The 25,515-nt window shown below is 45.2% G+C and overlaps 1 protein-coding gene across 1 annotated transcript in view; it reads left to right on the top strand.

Moving 5' to 3' along the window:
* BUB1B (BUB1 mitotic checkpoint serine/threonine kinase B) overlaps positions 1-25,515 on the top strand; it is a 248,690-nt gene that overhangs the window by 161,043 nt on the left and 62,132 nt on the right. Inside the window, exons 15-18 of the mRNA XM_069208601.1 lie at positions 9,600-9,684; positions 11,746-11,798; positions 18,776-18,863; positions 21,244-21,361. Coding sequence (XP_069064702.1) covers positions 9,600-9,684; positions 11,746-11,798; positions 18,776-18,863; positions 21,244-21,361 — 344 coding nt within the window. The remainder of the gene's footprint in view (positions 1-9,599; positions 9,685-11,745; positions 11,799-18,775; positions 18,864-21,243; positions 21,362-25,515) is intronic.

Raw genomic sequence — 25,515 nt, 5'->3', positions numbered from 1 at the left:
AGGAACAAGTGTCAAACATTTAATCTGATGGAGACTTATAGTTGCAGCTTCCTTACATTTGAATTTTCTCCAGGCATCAGACTGGATGCAGAGAATTTTCGGGAGCAGTACCACTGTGCGCCATTAGGTGTTGTTGATCGTCTCAGTGTTCAACGCCTTAGTCTTCCGTGCCAGATATGACGGCACGGTTCATATATAGGTGCCTCCCCGGTATACAGACACCAGTTCTTTTCTTTCCCTGCCAGCTACCGCTGATTTGAAGAGGGATACCCCTCAGTCATTTTTTGACTGGCTTTAAAAAAAAAACTTTTTTGATGGTTGTTTTTGAGTTAACAACTCCTGGTGCGTCAAGGATGTCATCTAGGAAGACCGGGTTCAATCCCTGAGGTCCCTGTCATTGAGCGAAGTCTGTGACGGATCTGCACCCGTGGTAACTGAAGTCATGCTCAGAGTTTCGGGCCATGCGCCTGAAATCTTTGAGAGAGCAGTCCCTGAAGCGGATGGTGGCCCGATGCTCAACTCCAAGCTAGTTGAGATCTCGGTTTAGGTCCCGGGATCGGTCATGGAGTCCTCTGTCATCGTCCCACTCCAAGTCCTCGGGGTGATTGGCTACATTGAGGCACAAGAAGAAATCGAATAAGTCAAAGTGGTTTTCGACTTCTCCTTGGCCGTTGGCCAACAAGACAAGAGAGCATCGATGTTCTAGGCCTCACTCTGAGGAGCCTGTGCCTGGGCTGACTCCGCACCTCCACAAGTTACCAGGAGCCAGAACGACCCCTGCCCAATTTAAAGAGTTTTATTAGGCCATATGCCTCATTTTTGGGAAGTCTGACACCGCTGGCGCGCCTTTGGGCCCGGCAGAGTCAGGAGGGGTCTCTTTGGGGTCTGAGCCAGCGGCTTCAGCCTTGGCGCGGAGGGGCACCCATCGATCCAGTCCTGGATCCGGACTTAAACATCGGTCGTACCACTTGCACCTTCCCCGACACAGGTCCCATGGGCGGTGCCATCCTCATTCTTAACCCAGACTATGACACTGAGCCAGATGGGCGTCATACAACCCCAGCAGGAGTCTTTCCTTCTATGTCGGATCCTGAGACCCTTACTTATGGGCTAGGTTGCAGTGAGGAATGGGAGAGGTCGCAGGACCCTTTAGAAGAACAACTTGGCAGGGATACTTCTCGAGATACTGGCATATATTCTCTCCCTACCATGACTATGGGGGAGGGAGCTTCATATTCTATGGTGGTGAAAAGAGCAGCTGAGGTCCTGGACCTTGAGTTGCCAGCGTTGTCCTGACAGAGGTGCTTCAACCTGGAATTTCCTCCTCCGAACCCATGCTCCCTTTTAATGAGGCACTCACAGATGTCCTAGTGGGTACCCAGCACAGGGACTCCTGGGAACTGGACAATTACATGCCATCACGGTCTGCGCAAGGGGACCCAAGTTTTCTGACACAGCACCCACCCCTGAGAGCTTAGTTATCCAAGCCTCCACTTCCCAGGGAGTGTTCCCTTCCACACCCACAGATAGGGAGTCCAAAAGGCTGGATAAATTTGGGAAGAGGATATTTTTCTTCCACCAGCCTAACATTGTGGTCTGTGAACACTACATGTCTTTTGGGCTGTTACTCCCATACGCTGTGTGATATGATTCTGCAAGTGCACCACAGGTACTGTTGGAGGCCTGGGCTGTACTCTCAGACTGTTGCCGATGGGAGAGACGCAGCAAAGTTCACTATCCATTGCAGACTGGACACAACCGACTCCCTAGGCAGAGTGGTTTTGTTGACAGTGGCTCTGAGGCCTGGCTGAGGACGACTGGCTTTTCAGGGGATGTTGAAGCTACTTTGATGGACATGCCCTTTGATGGCACCAGTCTCTTCGAAGACCAGGCAGACTCTGTGCTAGAGTGCTTCAAGTATTCTTTAGCTACCGCCAGGTCCTTGGGCCTCGCAGTGGCCTCTTCTTCCCCCTCAGTCTACCTTTCACCCCTTTCGTTGCTACGGAAAGGGCCTCCAACTGCAACCATTCCCAGACACTCACTGCCCTGTGCATGCTGCCCAGCCCCTGTGTGGCCATGGGCGTGGTATCCACTGACTCCACGTATCAGGGAGACAGTGGTCTAGCCAGTCACCACCCTCCCTCTGCAGCAGCCTCTAAGCCTTCCTAGTCTGACTGGCCCCTACATAGGGGCTGCTGGAGGCAGGATCCGTTATCACCTGCTCCACTTGCAATCCATCACATCAGACAGGTGGGTATTGTAGATGGTCTGAAGGGGCTACTCCCTCCCCTTTGAGACTACCCCTCTAATCATGCAATCATCCTACGATAACGAAGGCTCACTTGTCCCTTCTCTGCGAGGAAGTGATGCCTCTTTTGGCAAAGGAAGCAATAGGGAGGGTTCCTGTGCCATAAGTAGGTCTGGTTGTTATTCCCGCTACTTTCTGGCACCCAAAAAGGACTAGGGCCTCTGCTCTATCCTAGACCTTTGGACCCTCAGTCTCTTCCTCAAGAAGGAAAAATTCAAGATTGCCACTCTGGCTCAGGTTCTATGTGCTCTGGACCCAGGAGACTGGATGGTAGCATTGGACTTGCAAGACACTTGTTTCCATATTACTGTCCTGCCTGCCCACAGACGTTACTTGCAGTTCACAGTGGGCCACAAACAATTTCAATATACCGTGCTCTCCTATGGCTTTACAAACACAGTGCAGCCTCAGGCTTATCCTCCTGAGTGGCGAGTTCAGGATATTAAAGCTATGATACCGATGTCTCAGCCTCTATCCTGAATTTAGTTGTGACTCTAAGGCTGTTGGGACTCATGGCCTCGCGCATCCGGTTGGTGACACATGCCAGATGGCATATGCGGGCTCTGCAGTAGGACCTGAAGTTCTAGTAGATACAGCTTTAGGAGAATCTCTCAGGCAAGGTCCAGATTTCAGAGGAAACTGCGTAAGTTATAGATGTGTTACTCTTGGGATGGGCAGTCATCTGGGAGAGGTAGAGATCATAGGCATCTGTTCTCTGGTGACGTCCAGACTAGTATTAAAAGCCTTTCTTTCCTCTATCAAGGAAAATATGATGCAGGTGTTCACGGACAACACTGCCATCTGTTACTGCAACAAGCAGGGCGGGGTGGCGTTGTGGACCCTTCGTCAAGAGGCTCTGTCTCTGGACGTGACTGGAATAGCAGGGCATATCTCTGGTGGTTCGACATCTGGTGGGCTCTCAGAACGCCAGAGCAGACTAACTCAGCTGAAAATGCCTAGTGGATATCCAATTGGTCTTCACCTGGAGGTGGCACAAGGTCGGTTTCAGCAGTGGAGAGAGCCTTGGTTAGATCTGTTTTCCTCCGCAGAGAATGCGCAATGTCAGCATTTTTGCACGTTAGAGTTTTCAGTTGCTCTGAGTTACTTTTCTGCCAATGCCACTTCTTTCTAGAGTTAAGATTGTCAAGAATCCTATGGCTCTGGACTGGGCACAGAGAGTCTGGTATCAGGAGCTGCTGAGCATGTCCATTGGTCTCTGATAAGATTGCCCATTTGGAGTATCTTCTGCTGCAGCAGTACGGGAGGGTTCTGCACCTGAACCTGCCCACTCCGCCTCCTTGCGTGGAGCTCATGTTGTGACATTTGATAGCTTTTGACCTTCCTCTTAAAGTCTGACGTAATTTCAACAGCTAGGTGTCCCTCCACCAAAACGGTACACGCTTACTGTTGGAAGGAATTTGTGGCATGGTGCACAGACAAGTCTGACCCATATTCTACTCCTTTCTTTCAGGTGCTATTGTTTATCCTTTCCCTGGCCAAGCAGGGTTCTGCTATGGTCACTCTGAAAGGTAATTTGTCTATTTCTGCTTTTTTGAGGTTGCCTCACCAACCTTCCCTGTTCCTAAAAGGTCTTGCATATCTCCCCCCCCCCCCCCTCACCCCCCCCAAATTTCCATTCATTATGCCGCAATGGTATCTGAAGTTGGTTTTGACATTTCTGATGTGCTCTCCTTTTCAGTCTCTCTTCAATTGTCCTCTCAGGCTTCTCGCTTTGAAAACAGCCTTCCTTGTGGCCATTACATCTGCCCGCAGCGTGAGTGAGCTGCAGTCATTGTCATCTAAACCGCTCTACCGTTCCATCGATCCTGACAAAGTGGTGCTTTGCGCTAGGGCCTCCTTTTTGCCAAAAGTGGTTATCCTTTTTCATGTAGGCCAATGCCTACTTTTTACACACCCACACATCCTTTTAAGGAAGAGGAGAGACTCCTGCCTAGACCCGAAAAGAGCATTGGCATTCTACGTTAATTGTACAAAAGAGTTCAAGGTGGATGGTCAACTTTTTGTCAGATATGTGGGTGTGGTCAAAGGTCGGGTAGATTCCTTAATGACCTTCCCCGCAAACTGATTTCTAGGGGCAGGTACTCCCCTTTCAGTGCCTTAGTTGTGATGCACAAGTAGTCTGTGCTCTTTATGGCTCTGTGCTTCTCGCATGGAAAGTTGTGAAAAGGGGATTCAAAGGTAAGGAATCTGCAACTAGATATTGTCTCTACCAGATAAGGTGTTATCGAAGGCAAGTAACTTGTTGAACAGCACCAAAACAGAAGAAGAAATTGGCAAGGCACTCAAGAAATTCGAAACCAATTTAAAAAAAGTTCATAATTTTATGTATTTTTATTACCCACGACGAAAAAGATCCACTGGATGGTTCCGGAGATGTAGAATTTACAGGGTATAGTAAATCAGAGCATTTCATTCTCTTTTTGATTGCTGCCGTGGGTCAGGAGGTCTACTTGAGGACTTGCGATCCCAGGGAACACTGCTTTCGCCCAGCCCCGAGAGGAGGGGCTCCTGACACTCCCGCGCCACCTTGCATAAAGTGCTACAACATCTCCTGCAGTGTGTGTGCCATGCCCAGGCAAAGCACGGGCAAAGTGTAGGCCTGTCCTGTGCCTTTCAGAGCTCAGAGGAAGCTGGGCCAGGCCGCCCCCCCCAATAACTTCTGCTTGGGGGTGAATGACTTGATAGTATATGGGTTGCCGACTCATAGGCCTGTCTCTTACTGGTCTTCAAAAGTTATTCCCCACAATCCCCTTCCCTAATTCATTAGTATGGGGAAGAGGAAAGGGGAGACTGCGAATGTGTTAAATAAGAGACCAAGAACTCGGAACACTTAATTGACTTTACTTAACGCAGGTGTTTGTTATATCCGAGGAAGTTACATTTGTTGAAGATCAATTGGCTCTTAACCATTCAAACGCCAACCCGACTCCTGAGCAAGCAGAGATCATATCTGTTAAGGCCCATACAACCAGCATCGTTGGGCCCTGAGATGAGGTGGAAAACATGGATTCTGAGGGGATACATACATGTACAAGCGGTATCCTCAGTAGCACCCTGGACCTTCCAATTGTACTCAATTGGAAAGCAAAATCAGGGAAAAGGCGATTTCTTCTTTTATAGACTTTAGTCCGAGTATTCAGCTTAATAATAGATTTGCTCCCCTGACCTTGCTTGAGAACAGGACTGATTCACTGCCCCTGCCGGGATAGTACCTGGTGTTGAAGGGCAGACTAGTGCCAGTCTTTTAGTAGAGTTGACAATTTTTGATATTGTGGCATTTGTTTGAACTCTCACCTGAACTGACATATTTTAACAATAATTTACAGCCTTTCAGTAGAGTTGCATATAGTATAGATGATTTTGCAAGATGTTTGGGTTGTACTCATTAAGTTGACAATTGATCACTATAAAGCAGAATGTATCCCTACAGTTAGCTTTGGGTGTGAGATCTGGAAACACAAGTCTTGTGCCATTATCCAGGTAGAAGAAAACACATTTTTGAGGCATATTTTAAAGATCCATCAAAGCGTCCCTCCTGAGATAGTCCGTGAGGAATTGGCTTTAGGATATATTTTCGATTTCATCCAAATTTGCCTAACGCTCCTGGGACTTTCAGTTTAGTTGAAAGGTGAACTTACTTTCAATTGAGATATTTTAAGGGATTTTATGGGTATGGAACCGTGGCATTGTATACCTTGGTTGTGTTCTATGATGCACACTTTGAGTGACCTTGGCAGACCTGATCATTTCTTCGATCCAGATTCTATTTGCAAAGCTGACATTGTGCAAGTCAAACGTGCAATATTTTGCCAGGGTGTGTGTGTGTGAAAAAGGAAGTCCTTGCCCTGACCAAGAGTATACTGACCTACTATTCCATTGTCAAAGTCAGTAATATTGAATTTTATCTGACCCTAGGTATGCCGTGCCATCATAGACTTCTGATCTATTTTAGATTGAATTTGTTCCCTTAGCTCATGTTACGATGGCACAAGTCTTCAGAGCTCCCAGTATGCACTTGTGATTTAACTTCCGGATAATGTGCATATTATTTTCATTTGTCGCAAGTATAATACCCTTCAATATAATATTATTTGCCAACTTTACCTGTCAATTAATTTTTACTTGAGTGCGACCAGCTTTACTGTTTCTGCAAGTTTTGTCAACTCCATATGTGTTTTTATATATAATGGTTTTTGTCTGGTATTTTTAATTCATGTCATTGATGTAATGTCTGATATGTGGTTTAATTTTATTGCTTACTTTTTTATGTCATAATGAATTGTATGATATTAGGTACTTTTACGATTTGCATTGATCAGATCGAACAGCGTGAAATTTGACACAGCCTTTCACCTAACCACAAACAAGTATTGGAAAATTCAACAAATTTGACACTTTAAAACATTTTCACCAAAAAATGTGGTTAGTTATGTTGTGGTCACTTAGTCACTCTAGGTGACCAACTCTGCTAGAGTGCAGTGTGACTAGCAAGGTCCACAGATAAATGAGTTTCCTGTGCTACGATCATGCCTCACCGGGCTTCTCAGCAGTTTTTTTGTTCTGCTGTGAATAGGTCAGCCAACAGTCCATTGGAGCCTCTTTGCTTTGGTTAGGCTCCAGAGACGACTTCTCCATTATAAGGACACAGCAGACACAGGCCCTCTTCTTTGCTAGTCCCCAAGTTCAGCAGGTGCTGTCCTTGACAGTGCAGCGTCTGTCGTTCCATGGTGCAGGAGGGCAGTCCTTCTTTGGTCCTTCTTGCAGGTCAGTTGAGCTCGGAGTTCTAGGTTCCCGGGTTGCTCAATTTATGCTTGGAAAATTCCCTTTGGGTGCGGGTGGTAGCCAGGTTGTCTACCTTCAACCAACCACATCCTGGGAAGTGTGGTATCTGGCTATCCCAAGATGCATCATTCTGCCCACTCCCAACATGGCAAAACCCCTCTTTCTGCTCCAGAGCTCCATAGTCAAACGCAGAGGTGTGGCTACCAAGGGAGGAGCTACACACCCCAGGTGTCTGTTGTCTTCTTACCTGGGAGGAGTTCGCACATCTCATCAGGAGGGCAGAAAACTTTCTGCAGAACAGACCCCCATGTACAACAGTAAATGGATGCTGGATCCGTTGGACAACTAAAGTGCTAACTTCTAAAGTTGCACTTCACCAACTGGTGGCATTACATTAGATGTGACTATTAAATCCAATTCAGTGCACTGATTCTTTTGTTATCTTACATTACCAACTTTAATAGTCTCATTCAGAAGTTAGCAGGACTGAGATATCAGCCTGTAACCCTGTACGCGCCAGTAGGGCTGCTAGCGTTTCCACAGTAAAAACGACAATTTAGGACTTTGTTACTGGAACATGTAAAAGTGCATGTTCCACTTTTTATCACACAGCGCCCTGTATTATGGCTTTGTAGGCCTACCTTGGGGGTGACTTCCCTTATTAAAAAGGGAGGTTTGGGCGTTGCCATTACTCTAAATGGCAAAGTCGGGCTAGCAGTTTAAAAATGCTGTTCTAGTCTGCATTGGCAAAGTGGGAAACATGTTTTTCCCTGTCCTCGAGACCCCCTTACCTTACAGATCCCAGGTACAATATACTAGGGACTTGCACTTAAGTTGGGCTATACCAATTGGGGCCATGCCAATTAAACACCATTTCACGTTTTGGAGGACATGCATCAAGTCCGGTTTAGCAGGGATCAGGGCATTTCAGAGCCATTACACCAGTACTTAGTAGTCTAAATAGGGGCACAAAGTGGCGGTAAACCTGCAAAAAAACCTGTTTCTGGCTTTCAACAAGGCTGTAACAGTGGTTGAAGCTTTGCTCAGCATTGCTAATAGCCATAAGACTGGTCTGGGTGACCCAACTTTCTTGACTCTGCACCCAGTATCGGCAGATCTCGTGGTGTGGGCTTCAGCCAGCAGTGTCAATCTAAATGCCTTCCCCACTGCTCTGCCTGATGAATTGAAACCCATTGTTGCTCTTGCCAGTGGGTTTTCTCCTCTACCACTTTGGCATTACATGTTGTTAATGCAATCTGCTGGCTGGTGCCATCTAGCTGACTGAGTGCTATTGGCATCCAGAGAAGTCTGAGTATATCCGCCCAGTGGGGAGTCTATTTGTAAGGTCTTTTTGCCAGGGCATTTTGCTATCTGTGAGAACACTGTATTGTCAAGTTTTTTGTGCTCTAGTGTTTTTTCCCTTAAGTTTCCTGGGAGATGCGTGTCGCATACTGTGGGACTCCGTCTCCTTTACTCTTTTGCTCCTCTGCTTCCTCTGGTTCTGAAGAAGCTCAAAATGGATAGGATACTGCAGGCTGCCCATGTTATTTTTACCCTGGGCTTGAGGAGTTGTCCCTTAGTTTTATTTCTTCCTGATTAGACCCTGATATTCTACGTGGGGTTGAAATGTTGTCAACACGATACCGATTGTTTTCCCATTAACTAAACGTATACAAGCAATTGTGGGCCTATTTTACTGGACTGAAAAAAAAACCTCTTGGAGTTTTGTGTATAACAAAAACACCACCTTGTATTTTTTGCGGTAATTTTTCACCAAACTTTGGAAGTGGGATCTTGCACAGGGATCACTTCACCTCTCTCTTACGCACACTTATGAAACAGTATTGTGGTTTCTTGTAATAAACTACTGTGTTGGACTACAACCTGTGAAATGTTTCATATGAATCGTACCACTTACAGTACCTTTGTTGTTCTACATACTTATCTATCTTTTGATTGAGTTCTGTGTGAACCATTTCTCTACACAACACGCTTCAACCTCCCGGTGCAAGAACTCAGCTGTAGGTCCCAGCGTGTTGTTGCATATGCTCAAAATATCTTCAGACTTGAAGCCACAGATAATTCTTTTTAGGACTACAAACCTTAGTACAATAGTGAATAACTTGTGATTATCTAGCGTTCGACATTTATACTCATTTTAATGCCTCTGGTTTGTGGTCTTACCATGCTTTAGTGTTCCTTCTTGTTGTTGGCTGGTTTTTGGCATTTTGACCTTAAAACTAATTGTTTTAATTAAAACTTGTTGTTACTTCCTGCTACATTTATATTATTTTATCTAACCGTGCAATTTTCTGTTCCTTTCTTTAGCACTGTGGTATTATTATTTGAACTACAAATGAATTGCCTTGTTCGTGCTAATGCTACTTTCTCTTTGTAAGAAATGGTTACGGTTTATTTTCTAACAGTTCTGTCTGAATTGAGACGAAGATTGTTAAAAAACATTTAATAACATGTCATTATGTTTCAGAGTCAATTTCTCCTGCTATGACAGTTCACCCAAGCCTTCCTTTCAAGATCTTTGACGAGTCTGAACCTTCGGCTTTGAGTACAAAGTAGGTTTGAGAACAGATGAGCTCTGTATTGTCCATGTGTGTTTAGTTTTCTGCAGTAGAACCTGGACCATGAAATGTAAAGGTGGATGTGTGTCCTCGTGTGGAGATGCACACCTTCGAAAGATTGTTACTCCTCATTAATGATGTCATTTTTATTAATCTCAGAGGTCTTTTAGAGCACTGAAGGTTTGTGGCAGTGGTTTATGTGTAGGGGTTTATTGAGAGGTTGGAGTCCAGGCAGGTTATCAATTGGAATCTTTCACTGATCATTTTTATGGGCAACCATTACATTCTGAAAGTTACTTGAGGGCAAGATCAAATAGTGTGTTTTTAGGATTTTCTTGAAAGGAATGTAATCAGTTTTTGCCCTTAGGTCAGTGTTTCATGCATTCCACAGCTCGATGCTCTCGACTTCCTAGTGCCTGCTCCTTTGTTTTAGGTGGACATAGGCACGTTGAATAAAGCGTGCTGTGGTGGAGCTCTGGGTCCTTGCTAGCCATAGTGGATTATCAGTTTATACAGCTAGCTTGGACGTTTGACCCAATCTGACTTGTACAGTGGAATTTTAATGTTTGCTTTCATTCTGCGGGGTGCAGTAAAGTGGTTTTAGAGAAGGATTCGTGTGGTTGTACTTGTAGTGGTTGAGGGGCAATGTAACCCTCTGGCCTTATAATCTTTTATCTCTATGGATGGGTTTCTTTGGTAGCCTGCTGTAGATGTTGCAGTAGTCTAGGTAATCCATGGCCAGGGATCATGTTGGCTTCACAGATTGGTCTATTTGAGGAGTAAGAGGATTTTACAAAGCACTGAGAGTTGTGTATTAAATCACTTGATCAGCCCGCCTTTGATCTGGGGAATGAACAGTATCTCTGTATTGAGGGGGGTGTAGACATACTTTTGCTCAGAGGTCTATTGATATGCAGTGAGTCTGGTTATGCTCTTTCCTAGTGTAACTCTTGCATACCCATTCATTTATTTATGCAGAGGAAACTTTCATCCAGTGAAACACATGGTCTAGACATGAGGACATACTGACTGTTGCTGATCTTTGTTTTCCAGCTCCACCTGGAGTTGAGTATTGTCAGTATACATGTAGATGTCCCCCCTGGTACTGTTCTAGATGCAGTGAGTTGAGGCGCACATATGTTGAACAGTAGAGGGTACGCTGTGTGATACCTTGTTTAAGGAGGATAATTGCACTGTACCGGTCCGTATGAGTATTGCATCCACTCGTGGGCTGATGCAAACATACTAGTAGAGCCTCTCAGGCTGCCCAGCAGTAAGCCATGATCCACTATGTCAGTTAAGGCTGAAAGTTGAGGCACATCAAAGCGGGTTTCTAATGTCCATCCAATTGGAGCTCTTGTCTAGTGAAGGCCAGGTCAGATTTTATGCACCTTAAGGCGCTGATGCCTGGTGCTCATCATGAAGAAAACTATTTACTTCCATGTATTCAAGTTCTCGTGTACCCTTTTTTTCCATTGGTTTGCTGCAACATGATAGGATAGAACTGCAAATTGTTAGCCAGGTTGTTTGGTCAGTAGATGGTTTGTTCAAGAGTACAATGATCACAATGCGTTTCAGGAGTGAGGATGATTTTGCTTAAAAGGGCGGTTTTTGACCGTAGTCGTAATGTCTGCATTGAGTGCTGGAATGAATTGAATCAGGCATGTAAGTGGGCAAAGCTCAAGAGACAAGTTAGATGCTTTGATTTTTGTGAGCCAGTTTAAGCACCTCCTTTTTCATCAAGTGTTGAAGATTGTAAAAGCACAATGTAGAGGCAACTAGAAGAGGACTGCATTGGTTAAATTGTATTTCGTTGTTCTTGGACAGAGATTTTGTGTGGATTCTTTGTCTTCTACATCATATCGCACACACTTCTGTCTTGACATTGGTTTCAGTTGTGTTTGTGGGTATAGGTTTCCTTTTGCTTGATCTTGCAACCGGAGACCAGTTTCTGTAATATCAGTCCAAATCCTTTAGATCAGTTAAATACGAGCTTTAATTGTGATTGTGAAACTTCTCAGAGTCTGATGTTAGCAATATGTTTTTATTTCCTAGAGATAACCAAGATGTTAAGATGGAACAAGAACTCTATCAAATGAAACCATCAGGTGAGCTTATGTCTTTCCAGTATTTCTGTGTGTAATTTATATTTTTTGGTTTATAATACATAAACACATATGCAAAAAATAAACATCTGAGTGAGAACGTTTGCAGAACATCTCTGCCTTCATGTCAGTCATTCCGTGTGGCACCAGAGAGTTAGGCGAGTGAAAATGTGCTGAAATCTTCCCAGAAGACAATGAGTGTCCCTTTGGGCTTAGGGGTGAGTCTGTTATTGCAGAGATGCAGTTTTTACAGAGAAGTGTCGATCTCCACTGCTAAATCGTTTTTCCTTGAGTTGTAGTTTGCTAAGTTTGTCCTATTCATGTGAAGAAAAGGGCAGTTCAGTCATTACCAAACCTACCTGATAAAATCATTTTTATTGCAACTTTATTGTGCCATATTTTCTGCTTTCTGAAGGCAGACTGGCGTTTATTCTGGGGAACTGGTATAGACTGACTTTGCATAATGAATGAATGAAATGGAATTTGTACAGCGCGAGCAGTTGCTCCAGAAAAGTGTCCCAGTGCTAGGTAAGAAATAAAACAGAATAAAAGAACCAGCATAGTACTGATCAAGCTGTGAGTTAAATCTATTCAAAAAGGTGGGTCTTTAGAAGGATCTTAAATTGATTATCTGAGGTTACCTCTCTAATAATGTAATATCATATAATAATCACTTTTTACATTGATTTGGATGCCTCCCAGAGCAGAATGAAGCCAGAGGCTATGTAGCCCAAACAGGTTCTGAAACTTCTCATTTTAAGGTCAGACTCCTAGTCACTTCTATCATTTGCAATGACATACTGCAAAGCCCAGTGACTACTCCCAGCCCAGTGAATGTTTGAACATTTAGTTTGAAATGATGAATAAACTAGTAACAAGTTTTATTATGTGCTTATTCACCAGTATAAGCCCCCCTGCAACATAGGAGGAAAAGTTAATAGGGGGACAAAATTAACTTAACAGGGTTTTGATACATTTCTGAAGACAAGTTAAGACTGCTTGTTCTTGCGGTGTAAGGGAAGAGCTGGCCAGTAATGTGGCCCAAGCATCTGCAAAGCTTGGCCGCCTGTTGGTGAATGTTTTAAACAGGGTACAGAAAATATCAGTTGGAAGGCAGAGTGTAGACTTACAATGGGATTGTATCACAAAAGATGCTGTGCATGGGACATAAATTGAATACAAATATACAGTGGGGATAGATATGAAACAAAGTACCAAAGTGCATGGGACATAAGGCTTTATGCAGCTGGATTCTGGCTTGGGGCACAAGATCACATGTCTAGAACTCGTGCATGAGCCACAACACAACGTTTTTGTGTGTGTGTGTGTGTGTGTGTATGTATGTATGTATGTATGTATATATATATATATATATATATATATTTAATTTTTTTATTTTTTTTGCAGTTGGGTCATAGCTGCATCTGCAGTTAACTGACATTTCAAAGAAGGGCCTTCATCTAGGAGGACTCCTAGCAATTTCGCTTCCTTGACTGGATGGAGGGCTTTTCCCAAAGTCTTTGGGCACAGGGTATTGTGTCAGCACCTAATGGAATTTCCAACTAGTAGAAGCTAGTCTTGTTAGCATTGAGGGTATAAAAAATTCTGCACCATATAGAATGTGACTTTATGCAAGCAGGAAATTAACTTGGTGGCGTATATGGGCACCTGGTAATCAAGATGTAGAGTAAATTGTTTATCACCATTGTATGAAATGGTGAGACGGCTAAAGGACCTGATCAGTTGGGTCATTGGGCATACATAAATGTTGAACAAATTTAGGTAAGTGAAGAGCCCTGAGGGCAAACGCAGGCGATAGCCAATAAGGTTCGATAATGTAGGTGCTAGCTTATTGAGTACATCCTTCCAGGAAGTTGGAAATCCAAGCAAGGACCGGCCCTTTGATGCTAAATTGGCCCAGGTGCTAAGCAATATGTTGTAGTAAACCTTATTGAAAGCTGCCAAGACGTGCAGAAATGGTCAGGGCTGCAAAGTCTCCCTGGTCTCAGATTGAGCATAGCTCATTGACTGCCAGGGCAAGGCTTGTCTTGGTGCCATGTGCCGGCTGGAAACCAAGTTGACAGACATTGAGGCAGTTTGTGCTGACCAGGTGGTGGCCATGATGCTTTGCTTCTACTCCCTTTTTTTTATTTTGCTCAGAACAGGAAGTACTGTGATAAGTCTTTAATTAACAATCAAAGTCTCATTTATATAATCTTTTTTTAATAAAAAAAATTTCCAGGAGGGTTTGCGGGCTACTATACCAATCTTCCATTAAGACACAGACCTTGCTCCCTATGTTTGATGGCGATTCCGAAGTGGAAGCCAGTTCCGACATTGATGCTGCCTGTGTCACCGGGTGGCATTGACTCATGCCCCCCCACACCCCTCATCGCCGACTTGGACATGAAGTCAGACCTGTGTCGTGCTGATTGCAGCTTTGACAGGGACCTTGCTCCCTAGGTTCGACCCTGACCTTTATTCTCTTGGGTTGGGGTACGGTGAGGTTTGGGATGGGTCGCTGCACCCTTTGAAATACCAGCTAGAAGATCCCATGGACTGGCAGATGGACCTTGGTGAGGCAAATGGCCTGGACTCTTCACCTGACACTGGTATGCTTTCTCCCCCTTCTGTGGCTACGGAGGAGGGAGCGTCCTACTCGGTGGTGGTGCGAAGAGCGGCCGAGGTCCTGGGCCTTGAGCTGCCTTCACTGGCAGTCAGGACTAACCTGATATAGGTGGTTCAGTCTGGGGCTTGCACTTCTGAACCCCTTTTGCCCTTTAACAAAGCCCTCACTGAATCCCTGCTGGGGATCTGGTCTAAACCCAGCACAGGGGCTCCTGTGAACAGGCAATCTCCTGCCGCCTTAGGCCTTCTCCAACTGACCAGTGTTCCTGAAGCAACACCCAATCACTGAGAGCTTGGTTATCCAAGCCTCCACATCCCCGGGTGCATTCCCTTCTGCCCCCCCAGATAGAGAATCCAAAAGGCTGGATCAACTCGGGAAGATGATGTGGTCTTCTACCCTGGCATTGCGGTCTGTGAACACCACATTCCTTTTGGACCATTGCACCCACGGTTGTGCAGGTGCTGCCACAGGTCCTGGAGGAGGCCCAGCCATTCTCTCCCAAGATGTTGCCGATGGGAGAGATCCAGCAAAGTTCACAATATGATGTGGGCTGGAGACAACGATTCACTAGACAGATCATCAACAGTGGCCTTGATGCACCATGGCTGGTTGAGAACATCTGGCTTTTCGGGGGATGTCCAACCCACCCTTACGGAAATACCCTTTGATGGTACCCATCTCTTTGGAGACAAAGCAGACTCTGTGCCAGAGTGCCTTAAGTTGTCCCGGGCAATGGCCAGGTCCTTGGGCCTCGCATCTCACCTCACCCCTGTGTCTGCTTTTCTCCTTTTTTGTGGCTACGGAAGGTACGCCCAGCCATGTCTGTGCTCCTCCATGCCTCGCATGCCGCTCAGCTTCTTCGTGGCCAGGGACGTGGGATCAAATGTTCTTGTGGATCAGGGAGGCAGTGGTCTAGCCTGTCCACCATCCCCCCTCTGCATCAGCCTCCAAACCTTCCTAGTCCGACTCTTCCCCAGAATCACATGCCCCGCTGGCTGTCCATCATGTCAGACAGGTGAGTTTTGCAAATAGTCAAAATGGGCTACTCCCTCTCTTTCAAGATTACCCCTCCATCCATGCCACTCCCCTACGATTGGATGATGGAGGATCACCTGGCACTTTTCTGCGAGGAGGTTACGGCTCTCTTGGCCAGGGGATCCATAGAGAAGGTCCCTGTGCCAGTAGTAGGTCATGGTTGTTTTTCCCACTACATTCTGGTGCCCAAAAAGGTCAAGGGCCTCCGCCCTATCCTAGACCTTCAGTCCTTCAATCTGATCCTCAAGAAGGAGAATTTCAAAATGCTTACTCTGCATCAGGTTCTATCTTCCCTGGACCCAGGCGACTGGCTGGTAGCGTTGGACTTGCAGGACACCTATTTCCATATTCCCGCCCTGCCTGCCCACAGACATTACTTGTGGTTCACAGTAGGCCACTAGAATTTTCAGTTCACAGTGCTCCTCTTTAGACTTACCAGTGCCCTTCAGGTGTTCCCCTAGATGACTGAAGGTTGCAGCTCATCTGCACAGGTCAGGGGTTTCAATTTTCCTCTACCTCGATGACTGGCTGTTAAAGACCGGCTTTTCCCAGGCTGTCATCTCCCACCTTCAGACCACCGTGGACCTCCTGCATTCGCAGATGCCCCCTTTCATTAGAGCTGTTTTGGACACAGTGCAGTTTTGGGCTTATCCTCCCAAGTGGCAAGTCCAGGCTATTCAGGCTATAATACAGATTTTTCAGCCTCTTTCCTTGATTTCGGTGAGAATGACTGAGGCTGCTGGGCCATATGGGTTCCTGCATCCTGCTGGTGAGATGTGCCAGATGGCATAAGCTGGCTCCGCAATGGGACCTGAAGTTCCAGTGGACGCAGCATCAGGGAAATCTCTCTGACAATGTCCAGATTTCGGAGGGAACAGCGCAAGATCTGCAGTGGTGACTCTTGAACAAAATTAGGTCAGAGGCAGATCCTTCTTCCTTCCCCAACCAGATCTGACAGTAGTCACAGATGCGTTACTCCTGGTATGGGGCGGCCACATGGGAGAAGCGGAGATCAAAGGTGTCTGGTCTCATGTGGAGTCTGGGCTTCACATCACTCTTTTGGAGTTCAGGGTAATCAGACTGGCATTGAAAGCATTGCTTCCCTCTCTCAAAGAGAAAGCAGGGCAGGTGTTCAGACAACACCACCGGCATATGGTACTGCAGCAAGCGGGGAGGGCTTTAGTTGATGACCCTTTGTCAAGAGGCCATGCGTCTCTGGACATGGCTGGATCGTCAGGGCATTTCCCTGGTGGTTCAACACCTGGCAGGCTCTCCGATTGCCCAGGAGGACAAACACAGCCGCAGATGCCTAGCGGATCGCGAATGGAGTCTCCAGAGTGGTGGAAGGTCTCTTTAAGTAGTGGGGAGAACCTTGATTAGATCTGTTGACCACTGTTGAATGTGCAATGTCAGCAGTTCTGTGCACTGGAGTTTCCAAGGTGACTCTCGCGCAAAGACGATTTTCATCTCAAGTGGAGTGCAGGCCTCCTGTAAGCCTTTACGCCCAAACCACTCCTGCCCAGAGTTCCCAAGAAGATCAGTAATAACCAGGCCCAAGTCATCCTTGTGGCACTGACCGAACACAGTTTGGATCCTGAGCTGTTGAGCATGGCCATAGATCCTCCTATCAGGCTTCACCTTCGGAAGGATTGTCTATCGCAGCATCAGGGAAGACTTCTCTTCCCCTTCTTGCATGGAGATTTTGTGGTGACTGTTGACAGCTTTCGACCTTCCTCCTGAAGTCTGATTTTATCTTGGCAGGCAGTTGTCCCTCCACTAAGACTGTTTATGCCTGCTGTTGGCAAAAACTTGTGGCATGGTGTTCAGAAAAGCAAATTGATCCTCTCTCTGCCCCCCCCCCCTTTCTCAAGTTATTTATTTATTTATTTTGCTCTCGCCTAGCAGGGCTCTGCTCTGGGCACTCTTAAGGGCTATCTCTCTGCTAGCTCTGTTTTTTTACGTTTACCTAATCAGCCATCCCTCTTCAAACCCCCTGTTATAAATAGGTTCTTGAAAGGTCTTCAACATGTGTTCTATCCTTTCTCATGCCTTAGTGGGACCTGAATATTGTTTTGACACTTCTAATGTGCGCTCCCTTTGAGCTGCTTTATAATTGCCTTCTCAGGCTACTTACTATCAAGATAACCATCCTCGTACTGATAACATTTGCCTGGAAAGCCGGCGAGCTTCAGGCTTTATCATCCAAGCCTCCTTTCCCTCACAATCTATCCTGACAAACTGGTGCTATACACAAGAGCCTCCTTTCTTCCGAAAGTGTCAACTCACGTAGGCCAGTCTGCCACCCTGCCTACTTTTTATGCTCCTTCTCATCCCCCCAAGGAAGAGAAGTGACTCCACCTTCTAGACCCAAAAAGCGCTGTTGTTCTACCTTGGCCAGACACGATAATTCTGGGTGGATGACCAACTCATTTTGGGGTATGTTGAAGCAAAGAAAGGAAAGGCTGTGCAACAGCGGACCATCTCCATATGGATCATACTCTGTGTCAAGATCTGCTACGCATTGGCCAAAAAGCAACCTCCTGAAGTATTGAGGTCATTCCACCAGAGCTGAAGGTGCAACCCCTGTGTTAGCATACTGAGTTCTAGGCCTAGAAATCTGCCAGGCAGCAACATGGGCCTCAATGCACACGTTCACAAAACACTGCTGCTTAGACGTTCGATTCTGCAGGACTTCATTGTCAAAAAATTATCTGCAGACCTATCTCCTGGGAAGGGATTGCTTGGGTATCTACTCTAAGGTAAGGAATCTGCGGCTAGAAGTCTCTATTAGATGAGCAAGTTACTTAACTTCAATAACCCCATATCTTATAGAGATACTATCCAGCTGCAGATTCCTTACCGACCCACCCAACTTTCCCCGCTCTGCACACAGATTTCTAGGGCAAGGGCTGTTACCCTTTCAAGGCCCTAGTTTTCCACAACAATGGCCAGTGTTCTTCGTGGCTTATCGCTCCTAGCATGGAAAGCTGCAAAAAGAAACCGCATGCCTGGGTGGAGCCTATATAGGCCCCACAAATGATGACGCCATGCGGAGTTGACTCACACCACCTACTGGCACACAGGAGTACTGCTCATGGAAAAATTTCTGGATCCAGTCTGAAGCCTGGGGATAATTCTAAGTTGAGGAACGTGCAGCCAGATAGTCTCTACTGGATAAGACGTTATCGAAGGTAAGTAACTTGTTCGTTAATACTACATCTCCATTGAAAGAGATGCTTAAGATTGACTAGCATTGTTGTCTGAAATATTGAGAAATGTGTGGATGCCAAACATTTAATATGTTCATACATTTCAGAATCCATTTCTACAGCTTTGACGGTGCAGCCAAGCCTTCCTTTCACGATCTTTGATGAGTGTGACTCTTCAGCTTCATCAAACACGAGGTATGTGTGCAAAATTTTCACTATCTGCAGGGTAAACCCGAATTTTATTTTGCTTTTTGCTGAACCATTTGATGGATATAAAGCTCTGTGCACTTTACCACTGCTGTCCAGTGTTAGTGTTTTTGCACCTCCTTTCAACATGATGAAATTGGTAGACACCTGATTGGCTTATTTTCCTTACCTACATGTCCCTAGTATATTCCTATAGTGACAATGTAAACATGACTGCAGGCCTGCCACCAGTAGTGTAGGTAAACTTGCTGTGTCAAAATAACCCTTTTTGACAGGCCTAACCCTACATTTTAAATGTTTGTCACCCCTAAGTAGGTCTTATTGTCCATAAGGCAGGCTGCAAAGTATTTAAAAGTAGGACATGTAAAGGCTTACTGTGAAATATATCCTTTCAGTGAAAAACTGCAAATCTTATTTTCTGTGGCTGCTCTACATGAAAGTACTGGGATGCAATATTAAACTAAGATACTGTTTCTTGGGAAAGGGACTAGCTAGAAAAATAAACCAATCATTTTAATAGTATTAAGAATCCAATTCTATGATGAAGTCTGTTTTTTCCTAAACATAAAATCCTTTTAGAAAGTTAACTTTGCCCTGCCTTATGTTCCTGGAAGCTAAATCTGCATTTTGGCCACTTTGTCCAGCCAGTAAGTAGCATTTAAATAGGTGTGAATGAAGTGTGAACTTGCTCCCAGGAGTAAACAATAAACTGACTTGAATGGCCAGAGAGGACACATCTGAACATGATAGAATATGCAAGGGGGGCATTGAAGATCGTTTACACTTCAAAGGGCGAAGGCAGGATGTCAAACCATCCTTGCGTATCCTGTGTCTACCAGACTTCTGTTTCTGAGGAAAAAGAAGCGGACTCTAAGGGTCATAAGGATGAACTGTTAAGCCACAGTGGTGTAACAAGTTACAAAAGGCCTTTTTCTGCAACTGGCCAGTTGCAACTGGACCTGGACTCTCCTGTTGGCCGCCACTCTGTCACGGTGTGTAGGTGCATCTTCGGAAGTACTAGGGATCCTTAGAAGTGCACTACTGTGATTGGGGTGCAAAGGACTAAAGTGAGGTACAGAAGTTTGGGTATAAAAATCTTTCCCTACCTCTAAGACTTGCTTCTGAAGTGGGCTTTCCTTAGTCAGTCTTACGTAATATCCAAAGGATGACAAACCCTTTAAGATCTTTTGGCTTCTCGCTCAACATGCGGAGGTCACACCTGCCTCCTTTGCAGAGGCTTCCCTTCATCAGAGCAGTTTTGATCGGTGTAGAGCCTTCCTTTATGATAAGTCATCACGTTCGGGCTATGATTCCGATACTTCAGCCTCGACCTGGGTTTCCATGAGAGTTGCTCTGAGATTTCTTGGTCTCTTGCATCTTGCTTGTTGATTGTATCAGATGGCATATGCCTACTTTGAAGTTGGATCTCAAGTCTCGGCACCAAGGAGACCAGTCAGATTAAATCCAGGTGTCTGAGGAGCTTTGCTTCTTTTTTATTATCGTAGGCCCCTGTATCCAAATTTGTTTGTGTTCCTGGGTTATTTGTCATAGGAAATGGTATCCATTATTTGCAGAATGATAAATATCACCAGGAACTTTGTTCCATGTGGCTGTTGTGCTCCTTCTGCAGTTCATACTTGTACTGGCCACCTGCCATCTCCATAACCAGATATTCTGATGCCCACTTGGCTGTAGCACTTTGGGTAAAGGAGGTTATCAAGTACTGTTGCACTTGCATGCCGCATGACACTGCTGATGCATGTAAACAAAATGTCCTGGGTCCCAAGTATTGCTTATATAGTTCACGGATGAAGACTCTACAGATTGAATACTTTGTACATCAGAACAACTTTTACTTTTTACATATGTTTCTCAAACTTTGAACCTCTATGTGGGAGCTGTGACTTGAGGCTAGTGTTGCTGTGTAAAGTTTTTCATAAACAAATTCTACCTGTGTGATACAAATTGTATTTGTGACCATGTACTTTGTCAGTCTGTTCAAAGTTTGAATCGGAAAAAGTGTGTTCTCCCCCTATTGTAATAACTTTTTCAGTGGGAAAGTGTACAACCTCGCTGTCTTAAGTATGAATATAAGCTGCACATTGAACAATAGTTATGAATCTCTTATATACCACTTTGGTGTTTCTCCATTATCGGAAGATATCATCTTCAGTTACTGCAGATTAAAATAATGCACATCAGTCAATACTCATGTATATTAAACTCACTGCAATCATCAATCTGCTTTGTGCTTGGTGTATGAGGGTTTTTTCTTCTTTTACTCCTATTTGTCTTAAATAAAGATCATCTCATTTGCTCTCTGCAGTATATTCTTGTGATCTAATTATGTATTCTGTTATCTTTCTAGGATTCCAGAGCAAAGCGTTAGACGTTCTCTCACTGTTTACCATGATCCTTCTAATCCCCTGGCTGATAAAGATAGGTTGCCAGGGACGTCGTCAAGGGATATTTCCCTCTCTTCTCCAGTGAGTTCTTTTGTTAATATGCTTTTATAAAGTGACAGGTATCATCTTGTGAAATCCACAGCATCATTTATGGAGGAACAGTTTTAAGTCTGGGATCAATAGTTAGTGGTTGGAATATAACCAAAAGTGATGTAAAGTTTTTCAAAGTACCATGAGCCATTAATTGATGGGCAGACAAAACTGCCCCATTTTTTAGGAGCCTCGTCTGTCGGTTAAGTTCTGCACTGAAGTTTGCTTTCATTGTTGTCTGTCATAATTCAACTGAAAGGTGGTGAAGTACTTTTATTGCTGCAGTCACATAGTCAAATTTTTATAGGTTGAAATTCATTCTGGCTGTATGCTATGTATTGTTTGTAGTCCGTAAGTAAGGTTATTGGAATCCAGTGTGGCTTACAATTCTCTGTTTTCACCATAATCGAGACTTGTAGCCTATGTTGGCTCCACATAATAGTAGTTCTGAAGGTGCAGTAGGGTTTTCATTAGCATAGGCAACTGAAAGTTGATGTTCTTCACTGCTACATTGCTTTTTGGCTCCACTTCAAATATAAGTTTGTAGTTTTTTGACGCTGCTATTTGCGGGAACGAGCTCTCACAGTCAGCCGTCCAGCAATAATATAATTTTTTGTCTCCTTTCAGCATTTGCAAACCGTCACTCTCCCAGCTTTCTATGGCCAGCTTCATCCCTCTAACGAGGAGAGGCTCAGTCAGTTGGACCCCAAATGAGCTTTAAGCTTTTACATCTATCATGTCATTGACTGTCCGGTGGACAATCAGCGTATTGTGGGGTTTTCTGGGATGATGAAAGAAAAGGCTGTGCAGAAACTGAATCTATTTTTGTAAAGATCTGCTACTTATTGGCCAAGAAGCATTCTCTAGAAGGTCTGAGAGTCCATTTCACTAGGGCTAAGATTGCCCTTACTTCATTTGCATGCGGTAAGCCTGTCCTCGACAACTGTCAGGCTGTGACATGCGCTTTGATGCAGATGTTCATGAAGCACTACTGCCTTAACCACCAGATCGGACAGGAACAGCATTTTGCTCATTAGATCTGCACACCAACAGTTGCTTTGTGCTCCATGTTAGAGTGTGTGGGAAGAATGAAGCAAAAAACTGACGTTGACACGTTACTTCGTTTACTTTGTCCCCAAGAAAGTCAGTGGTCTTCACTCCATTCTCAGCCTTCTGGTCTTGAATACCTTCCTCCATAAGAAGAAATTTAAGGTGATGTCCCTTACACAAGTTGGGTTGGCTCTGTAAATGGAAAACTGAAAGGTGTCCCTCAAAAGGCAGGACTCTTGTTTCTGGGTGCATATTCTGCATTCGCACAAGAGGTACCTGCGTTTTCTGGTAGACCACAGCCATTACCAATTTGCAGCCCTCCTTTTTGGTTTGACATTGGCATCTCGAGTCTTTAGCAAGTTGATGAATAAAGGTCCTGGTGGCACATCTTCGCAAGGCGGGGCTAGACGTATTACCTTTCCTCAATGACTGGCTGCTGAAGACTGATTTGTCACATCTGCTGTCAAACCACCTGAGTTCCACAGCACCCGTGCTGTTTAACTTGGAGTTTTCCATTAACCTGCTGAATTGCACCTGGAGCCCTTCCATTGCCCTGTCTTCGGGGGGGTGGGGACTGGTGCTGGTGCTCAACATGACATCTCTCATGGCTTCTCTGACTGCCATTCCTGATGATTTGCGATATTACTTCGATTTTGGGATGTGGCTGTGTTGGAAAATGGGTTATTGGTAGGGCAGGTAGGTACCTACACCTAGCAACAAGCCACAAACCTCCACATAAGTACAGTTAGGTCTCAGTAAATTAATCCCAGCTCTACCCTTGGTAGCTTGGCATCGAGCGTCAAGGCTTAACTTAGGAGACAAAGTGAAAAGCATTCAAATATCACAAAACAGTAATTAAATAAAACACAGGAAACAGTTTAAAAATCCAAAACCAATTTATAAAAATAGCTTATATTTTTATCTTTAAAATGACACAAAAACGATTAAAATCGGTTCAGGGGAACCGGAGATATGAATTTTTAAAGTATTATTATTTTCTAGCGCTTAGAAACAAAAAGCGCCAATCGGGTCATCTGGTTGCACCAGGACCGGGGCAAAGTCAAACTTTCAGGCCGACCGCGATGGAGCCCTGCTCGGCTACAAGTCGCGGGAGGCCTCGGTTAAAAAGTTACCTTCTGACTTAGTCTCTTTTTTGATGTTTTTCTTCCCCGGGACGAACCTGCCAGTTGAATCTGACCTCCTGGAGCCCTTGTCCGGATACGCGAAGTCGGTTTCCTCGGTGGTGATTTTTACCTTCGGACTTAGTCGTTTTTTCGAGATGAAAATCCTTCGACCGGGGTAAACCTGGATCTTGATCCGACGTCCGTGGAGCCCTTCTCGGATACGATGGCTGGGAGGTCCCGGTCAACTTTTTACCTTCGGACTTAGTCTCTTTTTTGGATGTTTTTCTTTACCGGGACGAACCACGAAGTCCGGCCGGGTCGCGGTTGAGGCAAGCCGGCTAGAATTTCCGCGTCGGGTCGGTCACTTTATGGAGCTTTTTTTCAAAAATTCTCCAATCTTTTCCAAACTTCTGGGGCTTCACCCAGATGTTCTTTTGGGGTCCACAGCTCACCCCAAGGGTCCAGAAGTTCTGTGATGGTCCTTGGGAAGTGTGGACTTCAACTCCCAGAATGCACCTGGCGCAAACTCCTTTTTGGCCACTGGACAGTGGTCAGCTGGTCGCTTTCTTCAGGAGTTGGTGCAGGGGACTCTGGTTTAGCAATTTTTCACCTGTAGCAAACAGGGAGTCCCTCCTTGAACCAGTTGAAGCCAGGCAAAGTCCTTCTTGTGGTGAAGCCCAAGTGTGCAGCTGGTGCAGTCCTTCTGAGTGCAGGGTCCAGGTGCAGGCCAGGGGTCCAGCAGGGCAGTCCTTCTTCTTCTTTAGTTCCTTTCTTGTTGAATTCTGGAGGGGATCTGAGGCGTGGGTGCAGGTCTGCCAGTTTTATCCTTGCTCCGGGGTGAAAAGCAGGGGGGCCCTGGTTCTCCAATCAGGGACAGGGTCGTCCCCCTGTGATGACCACTTCCTGGGAAGTGTGGCAAAAATCCATCCCAGAAGGCAACAGTCTCTAAAAATCCAAAATGGATGAATCTGATTTTTGGAGGAGAGATCTGGCTGAGCCCACCCACTGGTGTGGCTAAAAATCATAAACGCACCCCTCTCCTGCCCTCTCCTAATCTAATCAAGGGGGCACCTAGCTGTCTGGGGTTGCAGGATGTGGGGGTGTTGCTGGGTGCTCCAGATGTCCTTCTCTGCCTTTGAAGACCAGTTTGGCAGCCCTCCCCCTTCCTGCCTCACCATCTGCTGAGGGGAGATTCTCTCCCCCAAGCACATTCCTTTGTGTGAAGCCAGGCCACTTCACACCTCATTAAAGTAGCCTGGCAGAAGCTGCTGCAGGCTGGCCAATCAGAGCACAGCAGCAAAAACAATGCAGAGCTGAAATTGGCAACTTTTTAGGTAAAGTCTAAACTTTTTACCTGGACAAGTTATATTAAATCCAACAACTGGAAGTTGTGGGATTTATTACAACAATCAATTTGATACCAAATTCTTGGTATGTAACATTTAAGCAGACTTTAAAATTTAAAATAAAGTCTGCCCATTCTAGCCTATGAAGGCCATTTACTTCAATGAGGGAAAAACTTATTTGGCTGTTTTTACCTCACCAGGGCTTATAAATCTATTTTTATAAAGTCCCTGCTTATAGTTACATGGCACCCAGCCCTAGGGGCACATAGGGCACACCTTAGGGGTGACTTATATGTAAAAATAAGGTAGTTTAAGACTTTGGAAGTACCTTTAATTCCAAAGTCGAATTTGCATATAACTTTAATTTAAAAGCAGCCAGCAAGGCAGGCTTGCTTTTAAAATGACACTGGGCACCTCAGCAATGCACCTAGGTGTGCACCACCTATGCTGTGGTCCCTAAACCTACATGCCCTACCATATACTAGGGACTTATAGGTAGGTTAACTTAGCCAATTATAATTAGCCTAATTTGCATATCCATTTTACACAGAGCACAGGCCCTGGGGCTGGTTAGCAGTACCCAGGGCACCATCAGAGTCAGGAAAACACCAGCATAAAGTGGAAA

This window comes from Pleurodeles waltl, chromosome 9 (genome assembly GCF_031143425.1).
Source record: "Pleurodeles waltl isolate 20211129_DDA chromosome 9, aPleWal1.hap1.20221129, whole genome shotgun sequence".
Taxonomy (NCBI): Eukaryota; Metazoa; Chordata; class Amphibia; order Caudata; family Salamandridae; genus Pleurodeles; species Pleurodeles waltl.
This window is presented reverse-complemented; position numbering and strand designations above follow the sequence as displayed.